This window comes from Penicillium cinerascens (genome assembly GCF_028974065.1).
Source record: "Penicillium cinerascens strain IBT 15544 chromosome Unknown scaffold_4_segment0_segment1, whole genome shotgun sequence".
Classification (NCBI taxonomy): Eukaryota; Fungi; Ascomycota; class Eurotiomycetes; order Eurotiales; family Aspergillaceae; genus Penicillium; species Penicillium cinerascens.
Window position 1 is genome coordinate 2,810,189 of NW_026695298.1, and position 19,007 is coordinate 2,829,195.

A 19,007-nucleotide genomic window follows, 5' to 3' on the forward strand; every position below is an offset into this window, starting at 1 on the left:
AGGTCGAATTCTAACGCGTACGGACGTCTTAGATTAGGACTAATATAGGCTACTTAGCCTAAGACTTTAGGAAGTTATCCCGTCTCTATAGGCTTGTATTAATATAGATAGTAAGACTGCGAGCCTTACGAAGGGTATTCGTAATATCTAGCTTTCTAGACCTCTAGCGAGCCTACGTAGTCTAATTAAGCTCTTCCGTCTAAACCATTTCCACTATATTATTCTAGGGGTTTACCTTTATCTAACTAAGAAGCTATTTTAGACTAAGCTAAATCATATACGCAAGGTAAGGAATGCGGATAAAAGGTAGACTAGGATAACTAGTTTGGATGCTTGCAATCATTATCTAGTTATTTAACGCATTATCCGTGGTAATAGCTATAACCTAGTCTAGAATCTAATGCTTTTAAAGGGTCTTAGATAGGACTAAACCAAGGTTTGGTCTAGTATATATGCCTTCTAGAGGTTCGAATCCTAGTAGTACCTCGCGATAATCCTAATTCTAGTCTAGGAAATAGCTAGTTATAGCTATAAATGCCTACTGAAAGGGGGATGTCTAGTAATCTAGACTAATAGAGAGCTTTAAATAAGGTGGAAGCGTCCAAAGGATATCTTTCTATTAGTCTTCGACTATATTTTGTAGTCGGCGCTATATTATATAACTAGTGGGAAAGGTTGGGACTAAAGGGGCGGATTAGGTTAGGCGTAGAAGCTTCCGGAAGTGCTCGTTCTCGATAATCTAGAAAGGTAGGCGTAGGCTAGTGATTATGGTTAAAAGCTGCTCCTACTAGAGCTTATTAGACTAAGGTTGGGATAGGTAGGAATTGATTGCCTAGTGAGAGAATAATAGGTTAGTTATCTCTTACTTCTCTCTCACTTCTCTCTTACTTCTCTCTCACTTCTCTCTCACTTCTCTCTTACTTTTCTCTCTCTAGTAAATATACCACTTTCTCTATTAAATACTTAATATTTATTTACTTAGTTTTCCTCCGATATAGGCCATTTTTCTAATGCCTACCCATTACTAACGTCCTATTAGAGATTAGATGTTCTAGTATAACACTACACTTCTTGTAAATAACCTTAGGCTTCCTAGTATTGATATATGCAATCTAATTAAACTACGCCTAGACATAAGACTAAAAGCCCTTTTTATCCTAATAGATACGTTTTGCCTCGGGTTTCGTCCTATACTAGGTTATAAGCCACTATTTAATAAACTTAGCCTTCGTTATTTCCGTCCAAAGTGCCCACTATTGCTTCCAGTCTCTAATACGTTGAATAGAGGGTGGTAGTAGTGGTTAGGTAGTGTTAGGCTCATTAAGCTAGCTTCTAGTTAGTTCGGATGGTTCTAGTTTAAAAGAGAAGGAATTAGATAAAAGAGGATCAATACTATCGCTATAGATAGATTAGCTTATAGGGTCCGAAAGGTATACTATACTAGCCGAAAGTGAAGAGAAACTAAGACCAAAATAAGAGAAAAAGCTTAGAAGGCAAGGCATACCAAGGGATTTTAGTACGTACGCTAATATAATTAGTTCTTTAGGAGCCAATCACTACTAAGTGGGTTAGGTTAGTCTATCCTATTAGCCTAAATCTCTATATGCCCACGGGTATACCTATTCGCTAAGAGCTATGCCCCCCAAAAATTTTCAACTTTTTCTCTCCACTCTACCCTTTTTATCTCAACCACACACCCTACACTAATAATTAAGTGTTTATAAGATAAGTATAGATAAAAGAAGCTATAATAATTTAATTAAATAATAAAATAAGCCCTAATAACCTCGTATTATACTATAATAAAATTACTAAATTAAAGGAAATAATATAGTGGTATGGTCGTATACAACAAATATATATCTTTAAGCACTAACTATAATTTGTACCACCACTTTGTTACCTTTACTTCTATAGGCCTAGAGTATTAATAAAACCAATGAACCGACCCTTAAATATATAAAACAAATTTATTTCTTAAAATTACCTAGTAGGTAGGCTGAAAAGTGGTGATATTACTTGTTCCGACCAAAACAGACGTAAATAACAGAGATTAATTAGCAGAATCTGCATAATAATTCAGGCTAAATCAGGCCAAATCAGGCCAAATCAGGCAGAATTAGGTGTCTATGGGTACCCATAGGTATGACAGGTATAACTCACGGGCGGGTAGGCAAAGACAATACCCGCGCGGGTATACCCACGGGCGGGCTACGGGTAGGACTTCCTACCCGCGGGCGGGCTATGTCAATGCCTAATTAATAGGTATATAGCCTATGAAGCTAGTACCTCAGTGCAAGAAGCTCAGGAGCATTTACAAGCCCATAAGGCTATTATATAGCCTACGGCACCGTCTCTAGCAGCACCCAGCCAGCCTATTCAGTAGGCGGTAGCACCAGCGCGACGACGTCAATACACCTATTCTATATGCGGTGAGAAGGGGCATAAGTCCCCTACATGCCCAGTTAGGTAGAATAATTAATATAAAGGCGTTTTGGTTGAAAAAAATAGATGAAAAGTAAAAAGCAGATGGTTAGGTGGGCGGCTCGCTTGGGTGGGCGGCTCGCTTGGGTGGGCGGCTCGCTTGGGAATTACGTTAGATAGATAAAGATTAGATAAAAGCTAGCTAATAATCTTCTATCTTAAACCTTATTATATATATAAATATTATTAGGTCTTAGATAGTTAAAGAGTTTAGACGACCCCTCTAATAATAATAGATATTCTAGGCTAAATTAAATAATCTTTCTACACTAATACTAATAGTAGAGATAGAGAAAATATCTTATACTATATATATTAGTGTAGGGAACTAATAATATAATCTTTCTAGAATAAATAAGGGCTAATTAGGACTAAATCTAAATAAACTAAAGAAATTAGACTAAAAATAAGACTAGAAGTAAGAGAAGAAGTAAAAGAAAAGTAAGAGAAAAGTAAGAGAAGAAATAAGCTTATCTCCTTAGAGAAATTAGAATAATTTATCTTAATCCTAAGTAGATTTAGGCTTAGAAGTAAATAATTAATTAAGCTTAAAAGCTTAGATAGAAGCCTAAGGTTTTAAGATTAAATTACTCTCTATTTAATATATCTTTATTCGCTCTTAAAAGCTTACTTAATATAAAGAAGTATAGTCTTTATCTATCTAGTTAAGGCTAAAAAAGAACTATAACTTATACTAAGGGGCTAGGATTATACTATATATATAGATATCACTAAATTTTAGATTATCTATTTTTATATAGTACTCTCGAAGCTTATTTTTAGCTAATTTAAGAGCTTTAAGTATCTACTATTTCTATCTAGCCTAGAAGGAAAAGTAAATAAGTAAGTCTTAAATAAATCCCTTTTTTCGCTAATCTTAACTTTGATTTTTAGCTCTTTAACCCTTATCAAATACGTTAAAGTGCTAAAAGTAAGAGTTAAGATTATTAGAAAAGGGAGAGAATAAAGAAGACTAACCTTTTTTCGCCTTAACTACTAAATTAAAGCTTTAAAGTAGTTAAAAAGCTTATTATAGGTACTAAAGATACTATAGATAGTGTCGGGATTGGTAGTATAGACGAGAAGAGAGATAAATAAATGCCTGAGGGTCCCTATGCGGCAGGGCAGTCCTTAGGACAAATATTTGCAGAGAGAAATACTACCTCCCGTAGAGGTCAGCTACTACTGCGGCATAGTAGCTTACCCCTAGAAGATGAATAAAGATAAAGATAAAGGGTCTCTTTGGTCTGCCTTTATGAGAGAAAGGTAGTAAGAGAATAATTCAGATGAAAGCTCTTATCCAATTCAGTCTAGGTTTTAAGCCATATTTATAGACAAAAATATTCAGTTTCACATGAAATAAATGGCCTGATTGCTTGAGGTTATAGACGTCATGAAGTGAAGGGTAGGTCTTATGACCTAGGCTGATGTAAAAGGAAAGCATAGTAAAGGCCGAAGTGAGAGTAAAGTGAGAGATAAATGAGAGATAATTGGAAGATCAGACGAAAGCGGTGAGAGATGGCAGAATAAGAACTTCAGCGGGAACTTCCATGTTGAATTGGAAGCTCTGGAAATCTGCAGTTATAAATGCAGACACCTAAAATCCTGACAGAAGATAATATTATTACTTCTAGTACTTAATAGCTATAATAGTCACTTAATACTATAATTCGATTAAATCTATATAAAAACTAATATAATCCTAATCTGTATATCTCTATATTTCTTATATCTCTTATAGCTACTTAATTTTAAGTGTTTTACGGTTTTAAAGCGATCTTACTATTAGATTCTTAAGAACTAAATATAGTTTAGTATTAACTATATCAATAAGTGTTAGGATTAGTAGTATATAAGAGAAGAGAGATAAATAAATACCTAAGGGTCCATATAGAGTAGGGCTATCCTTAAGATAAATATTTATATAGAGAAATACTACCTTCTATAGAGGTTGGCTACTACTATAGTGTAGTAGCTTACCCTAAGAAGATAGATAAAGATAAAGATAAAAGGTCTCTCTAGCCTACCCTAATAGAGAGGAAGGGTAGTAAGAGGAGATTAAGATAAAGGCTCTTATTTAATTTAGTCTAGATTTTAAGCTATATTTATAGATAAAAGTATTTAGTTTATATAAAAAGAGTGTGCTATTTGCCTAAGGTAAGTATGCTATTTATCTAAGGCTATAGACATTAGGAAGTAAGAGGTAGGCCTAATAACCTTAGTTATATAGGCTAATATAAAGAGAGAGTATAGTAAAGGCTAAAGTGAGAGCAAAGTAAGAGAAAAGTAAGAGATAATTAGAAGATTAGGTAAAAGTAGTAAGAAATAATAGAATAGGAACTTTAATAGGAACTTCTATATTAAATTAGAAGCTCTAGATATATATATATACCTAAAATCCTAACACTATCTAATAATAACACGAGGAATAGCTTAAAGCGAATCCCCTACCAATCCCTATATAATATAATACCTATAATCTAGGCAACTAGGATATATAATATATACTACTAACCTACCCTCGCTTTATCGATCTTCGCCTATATATCCTTAGCCCCCTATATAAACGCGAGGGCTTATTAAAGAAAGATTAGCTCACTAAGCTAGCCCTAGTAGTTAAAGTGGCTATATTTATCCTACAGACTAACCTACTTAGTTAATTCCGAACACTACTAAATATTTTCTATACCTTCTATAGGGGAGACTTATAACCTAGGGTATTATATCTACCCTACTTACGCCTATAGGCTATAATTACTATATAATCTATTATCTATATTATTTTAATATATAGGACATATTAGGGGGATAGAGGGCCTAGCGTATAGTGTCCTATCTCGCTGGGTTAATATATTAATAATTATAGCTAGGGGGGTCGCTATACGTCGCGCTAAACTAATATATTAGTGAACTAAATAAGGAGCGGGGGTGTTAGGGCAAACTAGTTTTCCTAGAGTAAATATTAGCCTTTCTCTATAGCTTCGGTACTACCGCCCTCTATCTATTAGTGTTAGTGGAATAGTAAGTGTAGGTAGATTACGTTAGAGATATAGGCGCGTTAAAAGGAAGGGTAGACGGGAACGCGGAAGTGGTTAGAATTAAGGGGGGAGAGACGTTAGAAATCAGTTATCTTAGTATTATATTATATAATATCTATAGCTATCCTAGCTATCCTAAAGAGGTCTACTAGCAAATTAGTCTTACGGCTAATAGATCTAAGAATAATATTATAATTATAATAAATTCTATTTTAAACTATATTTTCTATATTAAATTAAATTGTAGCTTCTAATAGCGTTTTATCTATAAACTAATAGCTAAATAAAGTATATAAACTAGACCTTTAAATATTATCTTAGCTACTTTATAGATATAATCTAAATTATATAATTTATACTTTTATAAACTATAGAATTTATCTATAATAATATATATAATATAATAAATAAAATATCTCCCTTTAAAGTAGTAGTTAGATACTCTCTATTCTTTTAAATCTATATTATAAATAACGCTATAAAAAGGAGACCGTAGTAATATCTATATAAGTCTAAAAACTATACTGATTATATTAAAAGCTAGTAGAAAACCTACGAGAAGCTATTAAATTATAAAAAAAATTAGCATAATAAATATTATAAACTAATAAATATTATAAACTAATACATATTATAAACTAATACATATTATAAACTAATACATATTAAAAGAGGAGATCTTATAGCTCTTTTAATAAAAAACCTATAATTATAAATTATAAAGAAACTAGCCTTATATTTTATTACGCCCTTCTAATTACTTAACGTAATTAGAAAGCGAGCTACGTATATAAGCGAGCTATGTACCTACCTATTTTTTCGCGTCTAAATGCGTCCTTCTATTCTTTATCGACCACTATACCACTAAAACGCACTTAATTATGCCGAAATTCTATTGAGTAAGAGGGCTATATTTCTTTAGCTATATAAGGTATTAAAAATATAGAAATTAGCTCTATACGTAAGACTACGCGCTACTTTAATATACCTAAATCTACGCTACGTATATAACTACGCGGGACTATAAATTGCGCTAAAACTCGCCTAAATAGCTATAAATTAACCTAAATTAAAGAGGAATCGCTTAAAAAGTAGATATTATTAATAGATATACGTAGAGTAGCCCCTAGGCCCTCTATAGTGCGAGAAATAGCGAATCTTTTACTTATAAAATATAGTTTAACCCTAGTCTAGATCGTTAGCGAAAAATAGGCTATAGTTATATTTACTATTATTTAGAGCTAAAAGCTTACTTTTTTTGTTAATACGACTATTAGTGAGTAAAATAAGAGGATCTAAAGGTTATTTAAAAGTGATTTAATTATATATAAGCTATAGTTTAGTAATATAGTATCCTCCTAAAGAATATCTATAACTTTAATAAGATAGGCTTTATAATAGGCCTTACTATAACTACGAAAGTTATTACCTAAATAGAATAATATAGTAGTTAGTAATTAGTTTATAGCTAGGAAATCGCGAGTAAATAACTATAATTAATTTAATTAGCGCTTTTAAGCCTATAGTTCTATCTATAATAATCTTTAAGAGTAAACTATATAATCTAGCTTAGGCTAATAACCTTCTAAGAGATTAGCGCTTTAAAGTTAGTTAAAATAGATAGATAATAGATAAGATTAGCCTTTAATAGCTTTAAAAGCTATTTATATTATTAATAAATAGCTATATATATAATTAATATTAATTATTAGTCTTTAATAGGTATAGTAGCTATCTTATACCCTATTTCGACTAAATTTACTTAGAAAATAAGATAATTCCTATATATATACTAGCGTATAGCTTATATCTTTTATAGCTACTTAATAATAGTTATTTTACTGTTTTAAAGCGCTTATATAAAACCTTAGTTAATTAAAAAATATAGCTTAGTATTAACTACATTAATAAACTTAATTTCCTTAACGTATTCGGTAAGCGAGCCGGCCATGTAAGCGAGCCGGCCACCTCAAAACACCATAGTAAATGCGATAAATTACAACTTTATATCTCAGCAACCGTAGCTTCTTACAATGTCTTGTTATAAACCTGTATTCTTCATACTGAACCTGACGTATTTTGAAGGTCTTGAAAGTTTTCAAGATATCGTGAGTTGATAATCTATAATTAAAACTCAAAGAGCTAAATTACAGTGTATTTTTGGTAAATCTTGTCAAATCAGAATTAAATTGACGCAAGCTCGTCAAATCGGCTTCTTATGCTCTAAGTATATAGGATACAAAAGATAAAGCCAAACGACCTTATGATTGTTGAGATATTCTATTCTTAAATTATCGCATTTACTATGGTGTTTTGAGGTGGCCGGCTCGCTTACATGGCCGGCTCGCTTACCGAATACGTTATAGGATAACTAGAAGCTTATATAAGCGCTTTTTAAGCGCTTATAATTAAAAATAGCTTTATAGTAGTAGGATTAGTGCTATTTAATCTAAAATAAGTGCTTTTAAAGCTTAATATTTAGCTTTAGATATCTACACTCTTAGGAAGCCGCCTAAGTAGTCGATCTAGTGTTTTTACCCTAAAAATACCTACGACCGTCGCTAAATTACTTAAATAAGGCGCGTTAATCTAGGCTTTCTTAAAACGACGCTTAAATAGCCTACTAATACCCTTAAAAATTGCGTTAAACTAGCTTATTAAGGGCTATTAGATCGCTATATAAAACAGTATATTACTTAAGCAAGAAGTTAAGGAATTATGCGCTACTAATATAGTGTAGAAGCAAAAGCGCGTATATATTAATATTAAGACGTATACTATAGCCTACGAAGCTAGTATATTAGTGTAGGAAGCTTAGGAGTATTTATAAGCCTATAATATAAGCCTATTATATAGCCTATAGCACCGTCTATAGTAGCACCTAGTCAGCCTATTTAGTAGGCGATAGCACTAGCGCGATAGCGTCATTTTACCTATTCTTTATGTAATTAGATAGGTTATAGGGCAAACCAATGCCTAGTTAGATAGAATAATCAATATAAAGGCGTTTTGGTTAAAAAAGGATAGTTTAAAATTATAGAGGGTGGGTAGGTGGGTACGCAGCTCGCTTATATACGTAGCTCGCTTTCCGATTACGTTAATAGGATTAGTTAACGTAATTCCCAGCCGAGTGACGCACCCAACCGAGTGACGCACCCCCAAACACCATAGTAAATGCGATAAATTACAACATCATATCTTAGCAACGATAGAGTATTATAAAGTCATCTTATATTTCTATGTTCTTTATAATATATCTTGCGTATTTTTAGGACCGTGATATAATTCACGCTATAACGATCTAGATATATATATTTATGTCCTGAACATCAAAAATACGGTGTATTTTATAGTAACGCAAGAAAATAACCTTTGAATTACCTTCAAGTTGATATATTCTGATTTTTATACCTAAGAATGATAGTTTGCCAAGTATCAAAGAGAAATGATTTTTCGTTGCTGAGATATAAGGAGCTGAAATATCGCTCTTATTATGGTGTTTGGGGGTGCGTCACTCGGTTGGGTGCGTCACTCGGCTGGGAATTACGTTAGTAAGCCTATTACTTAACGTAATCGGTAAGCGAGTGACGCATGTAAGCGAGTGACGCATGTAAGCGAGTGACGCATGTAAGCGAGCGACGCACCCCAAAACACCATAGTAAAAGCGATAAATTACAACTCTATATTTCCGCAACAGCAGCTTCTCATGGAGAATTCCTTTAAATATATGTCCTTTATAATGAGTCTAGGGGTATTTGAAGGTCTCGAAGGGTTTTAAGTCGTGTTGAGTCGATGACATATATTTCAAGCTCAGAAAGCTAAATTACAGTGTATTTTATGTAAACGTAGTGATATGATAATTAAATTATCCCAGACTCCCAAATTAGGCTATTTGTGCTCTAAATTAGTGAATTACTGAAAGCTAAATAAGCTCGTGGTTGTTGAAATATTGCGTTCTTAAATATCGCATTTAATATAGTGTTTTGGGGTGCGTCGCTCGCTTACATGCGTCACTCGCTTACCGATTACGTTAGTATTATTAAAAAAATATAACTATATTTATAATATCTTCTATATATTACTTTTGGAAATATAAATTAATAATACCTAAAGTAATCTTAATATATTTATTAATATTATCTTCTACTAATAATAAGGTATAGAACATTAAAGAAATTTAGATAGAAAAAAGATATAATTATTAACTATATTTCTTAATTAAATAAAGGCTAGCCTTTAAAGTATAATTAATAGATACTAAACTTTAATATATAAAATTTAAAAAATAGTATTAAGAAATTTAAGTAAATGAAAAAGAATAATTAATCTACTAAAATATATTATAAGAGAATAGCTATAATAAAATAAAGCTAAAATATCACTAATATATAGACATTATAGCGATTAAAAGGGAACGACCTAATAACTTAGTTAAAAGAAACTTAATTATAAGATTATTATCTAAATTACTAAGATTATTAATAGATATATTATTAATATATACTTTAGAACGCTATCTTAATCTTCTTAAAAAGTGAATATTTATTAATAGTCTTAGCATTATATCTAATATTATCTTTCTCTGAGTGTAGCTTCTACTTATTATAGAACTTAGTCTATTACTATTAAAAATATTATTAGCTAAAAAAAAAGGATTAAGAAACTAAATTAGCTATATAATCTACTAAATAAGACTAATATATAGTATAGGTAACTTATTAAAATATTAATAAAAAAGTATTAAATTATACTAAATAGGTATACTATAAATATCTTTCTAGTTAACTAGACTATAAGCTTTTTAGTGGCTTTTCTTAGCTAGTTTAAAGATTAGTAAAGCTAAACTATAACTATTATAAGCTCTAAAAGAAAAGTTATATTAGTCTTAGCGCTACCCTCGATAGGCCCCTTTTATTATATCTAATCCTAGATTATCTCTACCTAAGCTAGTAGAGCCTATAAATCTAGGATATCTCTAACTGTACCCTTAATAATCTATATAAAAAAGAAAGTTAAAAGCTAGAAATATTTAGAGAACGCTAGGATATATCTATTTATAAGACTTAAACTAGAGAGTTAGAGAAGGAGAGTTAGAGAAGGAGAGTTAGAAGAGAGAGCAGGAAGGAAGAAGAAAAAGAGTAATATAATATAAGATTAAAATAAAGAGACGCCCTAGTAATCTAATTACGCTCCCCTCTACTAAAACTATAATAATGATATATCCTAGCCATCCTATCTTAACCCTTAAAGGATCGTAGATGACCCTTTGGATGAGGAGGATAGTTATTATAGCCCCTAAATAATATAAGGTAACTTGGATGCCTAATTAGGTATACAAGGAACTCTATAAGAGGGTTTCCCGAGAACCTATATAACAGCTAACACTACGTGATCGTATAAAGGAATAAAAGCCACTCTCTTATAATTAATAAACTCTCTTCCTTAAGGACTAGTTCAGTCGCAATCGCAGGGTTGAAGTTCCCGTCCACATACTTACAGTTCCATCTGATCCCTTACCTGGTCCAACTCCGGCCCTACCATGAAGCCTAAAAAAAATATTGAGGCAAACTCTAGTTGTTCGCACCATCCTTATTGGAGTAGCTTTACTTGATGGTTTCACTAAATCAACACTGATCATTCGATGTCTCTCTATATATACTCAACTTCATGGATTGTAAATAATTCATCTCATCGCTAGCGCTGCCTCCTTCGCCGCAGCAATAGTCGAGATTAAAGAGGTATTCGCTGAAAGGGCATCCCTTGCCGCCTCGTCACCAGCCGCCGCTTTACTCAAGCCCTGCCCAGAGCCTAAGTGCTCATCTTTCCATTTTCCCCAACCCGTCAGATAAACCCCAATGAAGAATGTCTGTGTGCCGCTACCCTTGTGGTCAATTGCTCCCTTTTCTTCTCTGTACTCCAACTTGGTACCTTTCCCCATGACCTTCTTGGCTAGAATTTCTTTGTAGCGAAATTCGGCCTTTTGATGGCCCAAATCATCGAGCGTTGGTAACCACAGCTGTGTCAGCCACTTTTCCGCAACATGGTAACCATTGGTGGAATGTGAAAGTATGACGGCGGCCACATAAGCTTCGAAGACATCGCCTTTTATTTTGGTCCATCGTTTTGGCTGGTCGGAGTAATTTGCTGGAACTGAAATCTTCCGATCAAACCCATACACCCCGGCAAATGCCGAAAGGGTCTCGTTCTTCACAAGAAGCTCTCGAATCTGTGAGATTCGACCGGAGGATATACCTGGGAACTTTCCCCAGATAAATCTGGTTGCAATTAACTCGATGTATGCATCACCTAGAACCTCAAGCCGGTCATAGGTTGAATCATTATTGCTTCCGCATGCCGGGTGAGTGAAAACCGCTCTTTGCAGCCGGTCATCTAAAATGGGCGGCAGCACAGGTGTCTGGGATCGCTTGCTCCCTGAATCGTTGGTTTCATGATTTGTCTCCGATATCTTTGAAGCACCAGAGGTCCCCTCACTAGGCAAGGAAAGCGCCCCCACATGGCGAAAAGCATCATCTAGCATGGAAACAGCCTTCGAAAGGTTTGGATCCACCGCAGAAAACTCGGGTTCATTCATCACCTCTTGAATGAGATGCTTTAGGAGAGACAGGCGAGAGCTAGGAGTTGATGGTTGAAGCCGGTCACTATTGTCCGCAACATTTTCGCAATTAGGCGGCCTTGCGTCATGATGGGTCTTGGAAAAGCGTCAGCCAGATCAAAATCTCGACAGCTGCGATGCCGTAGTGACAGGTGAGGCCTCACCTTGGATCTTTTGACAGGCGAACAGGACGGTCCTCTGCCAAGTATGGCCGCAGACCTCTTCGAGCCCATCGCCTGTGTTGGGTTTAGGGTCAAACGTTGAACGAGGATCGCAGCGGACCTAAAGTGGGTCACGCGGCGGTATCACATGACCATCCGTGAAACCCTCCTGCCCTTCAATGATTCCTCCGGCGGCACGGCTTGACACACCTGGATCGCGAAGATGCCTCAACCTCGCCTTCTGGACCTGGTCAAGGTGCGAATTCTCCCGCTCGAGACGTGATACGCGCTAATCCTGCTTTTCTCCCCCGTCTTAGGCACAATGCCGCATTTTCTCCCTCACCTTCAATCCGCAGAGGCTTCGACTCGGCAATAAGATCCTCAGACAGCGGCTACGTGGTCCGGCTCTCGCAGCATGGTATCCACGAAAGACAGTTTCTTTCCGAGATCTGCAAAATACTTACAAACCTCTTGGCTTGACGACCTTTGACGAAGCAGAGGACGATCGCGAGGAAGCTATTCAGATGTTCGTTTCCTGATCTGTTCCTCGGCACGCTCAACGCTGACCGTTTAAATCAGTGCCAAACTTCGCGGAAAGGGTCGACCCAAGAAGAAACGGACCGCTGCCGGTAAATACACGGACCCTAACTCCGCGGGTTCATAAAATCCACTAACAATTCTTCAGAATCGAGATCCGCGAAGAAGAAGAAATAGACCCGTGCGCCTAATTGACTCCCCAGATACTAAAATACCCCGAATCACTATTTGTACGCCGGGTCGTGTGTGTGTGGCTGACCTCAGACCACAAAGGAGCTAATGTCATCCACCCTGTCGACTTCTGGTATTTTCTACACCTTCCACACGCCTGGCATCTGAGGCTTTTTGTACCATTCAAATCAACCATGTACCATAAACAACCCCTTGACACTCTTGTCAATACAAAAAACTGAGAAATTCGAAATTCGAAAGCCTCAACATTACGTATCCTCTTTCCCCTTGAGACTCTAATTGTTCAGAAAGATCATCGTTAGATCCATATGACCGCGACGGTAGGCTGGGGTGGACTACCAGTTAGATAAACTTCCAACCCAAGAGCTTTCGTTACTCTTCTTCTATTTACTTCAACATTAGATCTAAATGTGTATAGATCAAGTTATAGATGGAGAAAGAGGGTAAGTTAAATAATATGAGGGCGTTGGACGTGCAAGATGGAAGGCGGTAACGCCAGTCAGAACAACAAGACGGCTTGGCATTTTATCGGCGCGAGCATCAGACCCTCAGCCAACCTTCATCCATCCCCCGACGCCACCCCCAAAGCAGGGCAGCTCGCGTTCAAAAAGGAGACCGTGAATCGCAGGACGGCCCATCATGAAACAGAGCAAGAACCAGCTCAGACGGGCGAAGAAAAAGGCCCAGAAGGCGGAGGTAAGTTTCAGTCCCTTACCACCACCTCAGGACACCCCAGGAAGCTGACGTGTTTCTTTCCAGGCTGCCAATACCACAACTGAGAATATTGAAGAAACGCTGTCCAAAACACCTCGGTCTACCATTGCTTCCCAGGATGCATCGGTCGCCCCTACGGTCCCAGTCACACCGGAGCTAGACGATCCGCTTTGGGAGATGTACAAGGGTATCGTCGGCAAATTTGACGATACTGGTGACGATGTTCCCACGAAAGAAGCTGAAAAGCCAGAGATTTACTTTGACGACGAGGATGAAATCCCAGACGAGGAGCAAGAGAACGAGCCGAAGGTCTCTAAAAAGAAACGAAAGGAGCTGAACAAACTCTCGGTGGCTGAATTGAAGGCGATGGTACGCAAACCCGAGATCGTGGAATGGACAGATACTTCAGCATCGGATCCTCGACTCCTGATCCACATCAAGGCCCACCGTAATGTCGTCCCCGTTCCCTCACACTGGTCTCTTAAGCGGGAATACCTCTCGTCTAAACGAGGTGTCGAAAAGGCCCCCTTTGCGCTTCCCAAATTCATACAAGAAACGGGCATTGCAGAAATGCGTGATGCTGCATTGGACAAGCAGGAACAGTCCAGTCTGAAACAAAAGCAACGGGAGAGGGTTCAACCGAAGATGGGACGCCTGGACATCGACTACCAGAAATTATATGAGGCCTTCTTCCGCTTCCAAACCAAACCCGAGCTGACTCGGTACGGCGAGATATACTACGAGGGGAAAGAATACGAGACCAACCTCAAACATCTCCGGCCCGGTGACTTGAGTGATGAACTGAAGGAGGCTCTCAACATGCCACCGGGAGCTCCTCCTCCGTGGCTCATTAACCAACAGCGCTATGGCCCCCCGCCATCTTACCCTGCGCTAAAAATTCCTGGCCTTAATGCGCCGCCTCCTCCTGGTGCGATGTGGGGCTACCACCCCGGAGGGTATGGGAAACCGCCTGTCGATGAACACAACAGGCCATTGTACGGGGGCGACATCTTTGGAGTTTTGCAGCCTCAACAGAATGCTCAACAAGGCGAACCTGTTGAGAAAGACCTTTGGGGAGAGTTGCAAGCATCCGAAGAATCGGAAGAAGAGAGCGAGGAGGAAGACGAGGAAGAAGACGAGGAAGGTGATGAAGAGGACGTTGAAACGGGAGCTCATTCTCCCAGTGGTCTAGAGACACCTAGCGGCATGGCCTCTGCTGTTCCTTCCGAGCCGATGGGAATGGAGAGCATCTCTGGGGAGTTTGATGTCCGAAAACATCACCGCGGCACGGAGACGGAGGAATCCGTTCACCCTCGGAGTGCTTACCAGGTCATCCCGGAGAGACAGACGAGCGTTCAAGGATTTTTCGGTGGAGACCGAGCGTATGACCTGGCCTCCTCTGGAAACAACCCCCCGGTCCTAGGTGTCGACGATCAAACCCGAAAACGCAAAAAGCCCGGTGATGTGGACGTGTCGGTCGACTTGGACGCAATTCAAGCTGGAGATGGTCTCAGCAAGGACAGCCTTCAGAACATGTATGAAACGCAAAGACAGCAACAAAACCAGCCGCAGTGGGGATTCCAGGAGGACCTTAGCGACATGATTGCGCAGGAGAGCTGCAAGAGGTTGCGTAAAGAGGAAGAGCGGCGTGGCAAGCGTTAAGGCTGGCGGCGGAGGGTTTCAGTCATGGCGCCATTCACATTTCTTTTTCTTATTTTGTATCATGGCAGGACATTCCGATACCTACATTCTGTACTCTATGCTATCTGACGAACTAATACATGGAAGATGAGGTTTTGATCGTCAATGTTTGACCGCCTTAAGATTATGCACGAGTGTTAGTCATCTCCCGATCCAAAGTCCTTTCGCGCGCGCTTCACTTTGTTCCGTAGCCTTTCCGGGCCTCATACCCAGCCGGCATGGATTGGGATCGCAGAAGGTGTGAAACTTCGACAACAAAGCCATAATTATGGTTACTAATAAGCCCTGCAGATTTGACGACCGCCGAGGAGGAGAAAGTTACCGGCCAGCCGACCGACCTGGCCGGTCACTTTCTCGCGGCGGCTACGACAGTCGTCGACGTTCACCACCGCGAAATCGCTCTCGTCCGCGTGCCGATACCTGGGTGCCCTCCGATCGAGGATATGGTCGGCCACGAAGTCGCTCGCCGCCCGATTATCGTCGCCGTTCTCGAACTCCTCCCTTTCAGAGCCGAGGATACGGTCCTGGCCCTTACGGGAGACGACGGACCCCCCCTCTAAGACCCTCACCGCGAAGAGAAGACAGAATTCGATCTCCTCCCCCATCGTGGCGGTCTCGGTCTCCGTACAGCGAGGGCCGACCACGCGATGTCTCCCGGGGCCGCAGCAGCCCGAAACGAATCCGAGATGCAACCCCGGGGTGTCAAAGTCAAGACCTTCGAGCAATGAGGCGAAATTCTCCGACCGGTCCCAGTAACGCAAGACCTGGGCGGGGCCTCTCACCGACTGCTCAACCGATGTATATGTTCCGTTCGCAAAGCCCCTCCCATGTCCCACGTCGAGGGGCTCCTGGCGACACAAGCAGGGATCGGTCTTTATTACGTTCGGGGCAAGCCTCACCGGCACATGTAGTAGCTGCCGAATCTAGTACTACGTCTAGACTTTCGTCTCCTGCTCTTCATCCCGAGGGCAAAGGGCTGGCTCCTCTTCGAAGCCGCAGTCGATCACCCACTCGCCCATCACTCTCCCACCGTCCTTCGGGGCCACCGTCCCGCTCTCCGTTCCGAAATCAGAACCCAGAGATTGGATGTGCTGCTGGTGCTGGAAAGGAGCAAGATGATTCGGGCCATTCGCTTGAAAAAGAAGTGTCGGAACAACGGCAAATGGGCGGTGCCCGATTTAGTGGCAGCATTCCAACTCAACCGAGGAGCCTGGCCATGAACCATTCCCCGCCTTCTGTCCCATATCAAGGTCCGAAAGTGGCACCTCCACAGTACCGTGGATCTCACAATATGTCTTTGCTGTCTGCACCGACACGCCCGCGGCGGGGACACGGTGCTCGGGAGGGACCTTGGATAGGAATGCCGATAGGCCGTGGTCGCGGACCACCCCCAGCCGCATCACATAATGCTCCCTCGGGGCCCCGGGCTTCATTCACACCTCCAATGCCTACGGGAGGAGGCTATCGCCATCCTGGTTCTCGCCAAAATAGCTCCACATCTGCTGCCTCGTCGCCGGCGCCCAGGGGTCCGAATCACCTTGCAGGTCTAGGGTCTGTCATCCCCGGTGGCAGGGCTCTACCCTCTCCCTTGGATACGGCGACTGAAAAGCGGCTGTCTCAACTCGAGGTCGACAGAGAGAAATTGCTTGAGCAGATGGCGGAGACCCAGCGATCGAAGAGAGCAGGGCTCCGTGACTGGGACCGATTGGATCGCGAAAGCTCAATCTGCGCTCTTAAAAGCGAATTGGCGGAGGGACATCTGCAGCGAATGGCTGATGAGAGCATTGGAGGTGGAGTTTTGTTCTGAATCTCGTCAACGTCCCTACCAAGGACGTCGGGGATAAAATTTATCTTTCGGTTTACACGGCGTTGGCAACGGGGGGTGGGTCAATTTGGGAGGGCAAAAAGGCGTGAGGCTCATGTATTCATGAACCATGAGAAGCTTTCTTTCGACTTATTGTATTATTGTTTCCATAATAAATTGATGTATGAAGTACGAAGTATGAAGTGTGGGCGACAGTAAAGCCCCGGCTCCACCGAGTGGCGCGTACCTGATCTGCACACCTGCAACTCCCCCTTCGGTTTGGTTTCGTGTCAACAACTTCGACCCCAATCCTTCACTTCAACCTAACACTTCCCCCCCAACCCATCCAACCCACCTACACGGCACCATGAATATCTTCAGGCTTCTAGGTGAGCAATCTTTCAAGGCGCATGGCTTTGCAGAACTGACCAGCGCAGCCGACTTCTCCCACCTCGCGTCGATCTTCATCCTTTTACAAAAGATGAAGACGTCCAGCGTATGCTTCGTCCTCCCTTCCGTCCGTTCGCCGCTAAATTGGAATCGCAGAGCTGCTCCGGATTGTCATTCAAGTCACAAGTGCTCTATCTACTCGTCTTCGTCACTCGCTATCTCGGTGAGCGTTTATTACACCTCCCTTCCCAGCTGCTGGCCGAAGTGCACTAACATGTGGGATGACACTGTCGGTAGACCTCTTCTGGACTTTCACCGAGTCACTCTACCTCACCACCTTCAAGCTCCTCTTCATTGGATCCTCGGGCTACATTATCTATCTCATGCTGAACGACTACAAGCCCACCCATGACCCCAATATCGATACATTCAAGGTCCAGTACCTTCTTGGAATCAGTGCCATTCTGGCCCTTCTCTTCCCTCACGATTACCGTCTCTCCGAGGTTTGTGATTATACCGTTGCTTCAGGGGAACTCAAGAGCCCGCGTTAACCGCGTCTAGATCCTCTGGACATTCTCTATTTGGCTGGAGTCCGTCGCTATCTTGCCTCAACTGTTCATGCTGCAACGGACGGGCGAAGCTGACACGATCACAACCCACTACTTGTTTGCTCTTGGTGTATACAGGGCTCTCTATATCCCAAATTGGATCTTCCGGTATTTCACGGAGGCCTCCTTCCAACGGTCGTTCCAGCCGGTCCCCATCATTGCAGGCATTGTTCAGACACTGCTCTATTCGGACTTCTTCTATATCTACTACAACAAGTAAGTGGGATTGTCTTCACATGAAACGTTCCTGGTAACTAATACCAGCCAGGGTTCTGAAAGGCAAGAAGTTCTCGCTCCCTGTTTAAGGAAAACAGGCGACATAAACCTGAGGGGAGTTATCAGGTCTTGTTTCAACCAACCCCCGGCGAGGGTATATTTGTTGTTCGCCCTTTTCTGTGGAATTCTCCACTAGATCTGCTCGTATGCCGACAGATTTCCCCGTAATGAATTCGATATGATGATGTCCTAGCTCTACACACTACCGCTGGTGTCTGCCGACAGAATTTCAAATCTATGAATTGATGTTATCGCTTCCATTGGGTACCGAGAAGGAAGAGGGACTGAGCCCTAGTCATGGGGCTGAGAATCTAGCCTATTGTGGTGCGTTCATCTTAAGACCTGAATCGGACCCCTGTGGAGGATCACTAAGATCGAATCGACTCAAACCGAGATATGTTTCTTGGCCTCTCTTCCGACCCAAAAGCAACTGCCTATGTCAAATAAGAAGCATTGATTTTCATTATTGCGTTCGAATTTCTACTTAGT

At 40.3% G+C, this 19,007-nt stretch overlaps 6 protein-coding genes across 6 annotated transcripts; 4 read left to right on the plus strand and 2 right to left on the minus strand.

The window, feature by feature from the left end:
* Positions 1-11,205: 11,205 nt before the first annotated feature.
* N7498_010168 (ribonuclease III) lies at positions 11,206-12,114 on the minus strand (the record flags this gene model as incomplete). The annotated part of the gene is made up of 1 exon (XM_058457224.1): positions 11,206-12,114. One exon carries the CDS (start codon positions 12,112-12,114, stop codon positions 11,206-11,208), a length of 909 nt encoding a protein of 302 aa, XP_058304123.1.
* A 405-nt stretch (positions 12,115-12,519) lies between these two features.
* N7498_010169 (mitochondrial 37S ribosomal protein mS33) lies at positions 12,520-13,010 on the plus strand (the record flags this gene model as incomplete). The annotated part of the gene is made up of 4 exons (XM_058457225.1): positions 12,520-12,552; positions 12,614-12,822; positions 12,876-12,925; positions 12,982-13,010. The coding sequence occupies 4 exons, from the start codon at positions 12,520-12,522 to the stop codon at positions 13,008-13,010; spliced, it is 321 nt and encodes a 106-aa protein (XP_058304124.1).
* A 654-nt stretch (positions 13,011-13,664) lies between these two features.
* On the plus strand, positions 13,665-15,401 carry N7498_010170 (U2 snRNP complex subunit CUS1; the record flags this gene model as incomplete). Its single annotated transcript, XM_058457226.1, has 2 exons — positions 13,665-13,721; positions 13,785-15,401. The coding sequence occupies 2 exons, from the start codon at positions 13,665-13,667 to the stop codon at positions 15,399-15,401; spliced, it is 1,674 nt and encodes a 557-aa protein (XP_058304125.1).
* Positions 15,402-15,715: 314 nt separating this feature from the next.
* On the minus strand, positions 15,716-16,045 carry N7498_010171 (uncharacterized protein; the record flags this gene model as incomplete). The annotated part of the gene is made up of 1 exon (XM_058457227.1): positions 15,716-16,045. One exon carries the CDS (start codon positions 16,043-16,045, stop codon positions 15,716-15,718), a length of 330 nt encoding a protein of 109 aa, XP_058304126.1.
* A 191-nt stretch (positions 16,046-16,236) lies between these two features.
* N7498_010172 (uncharacterized protein) lies at positions 16,237-17,247 on the plus strand (the record flags this gene model as incomplete). The annotated part of the gene is made up of 1 exon (XM_058457228.1): positions 16,237-17,247. One exon carries the CDS (start codon positions 16,237-16,239, stop codon positions 17,245-17,247), a length of 1,011 nt encoding a protein of 336 aa, XP_058304127.1.
* Positions 17,248-17,611: 364 nt separating this feature from the next.
* N7498_010173 (uncharacterized protein) lies at positions 17,612-18,547 on the plus strand (the record flags this gene model as incomplete). The annotated part of the gene is made up of 6 exons (XM_058457229.1): positions 17,612-17,633; positions 17,682-17,740; positions 17,791-17,857; positions 17,932-18,137; positions 18,196-18,458; positions 18,511-18,547. The coding sequence occupies 6 exons, from the start codon at positions 17,612-17,614 to the stop codon at positions 18,545-18,547; spliced, it is 654 nt and encodes a 217-aa protein (XP_058304128.1).
* Positions 18,548-19,007: the final 460 nt, after the last annotated feature.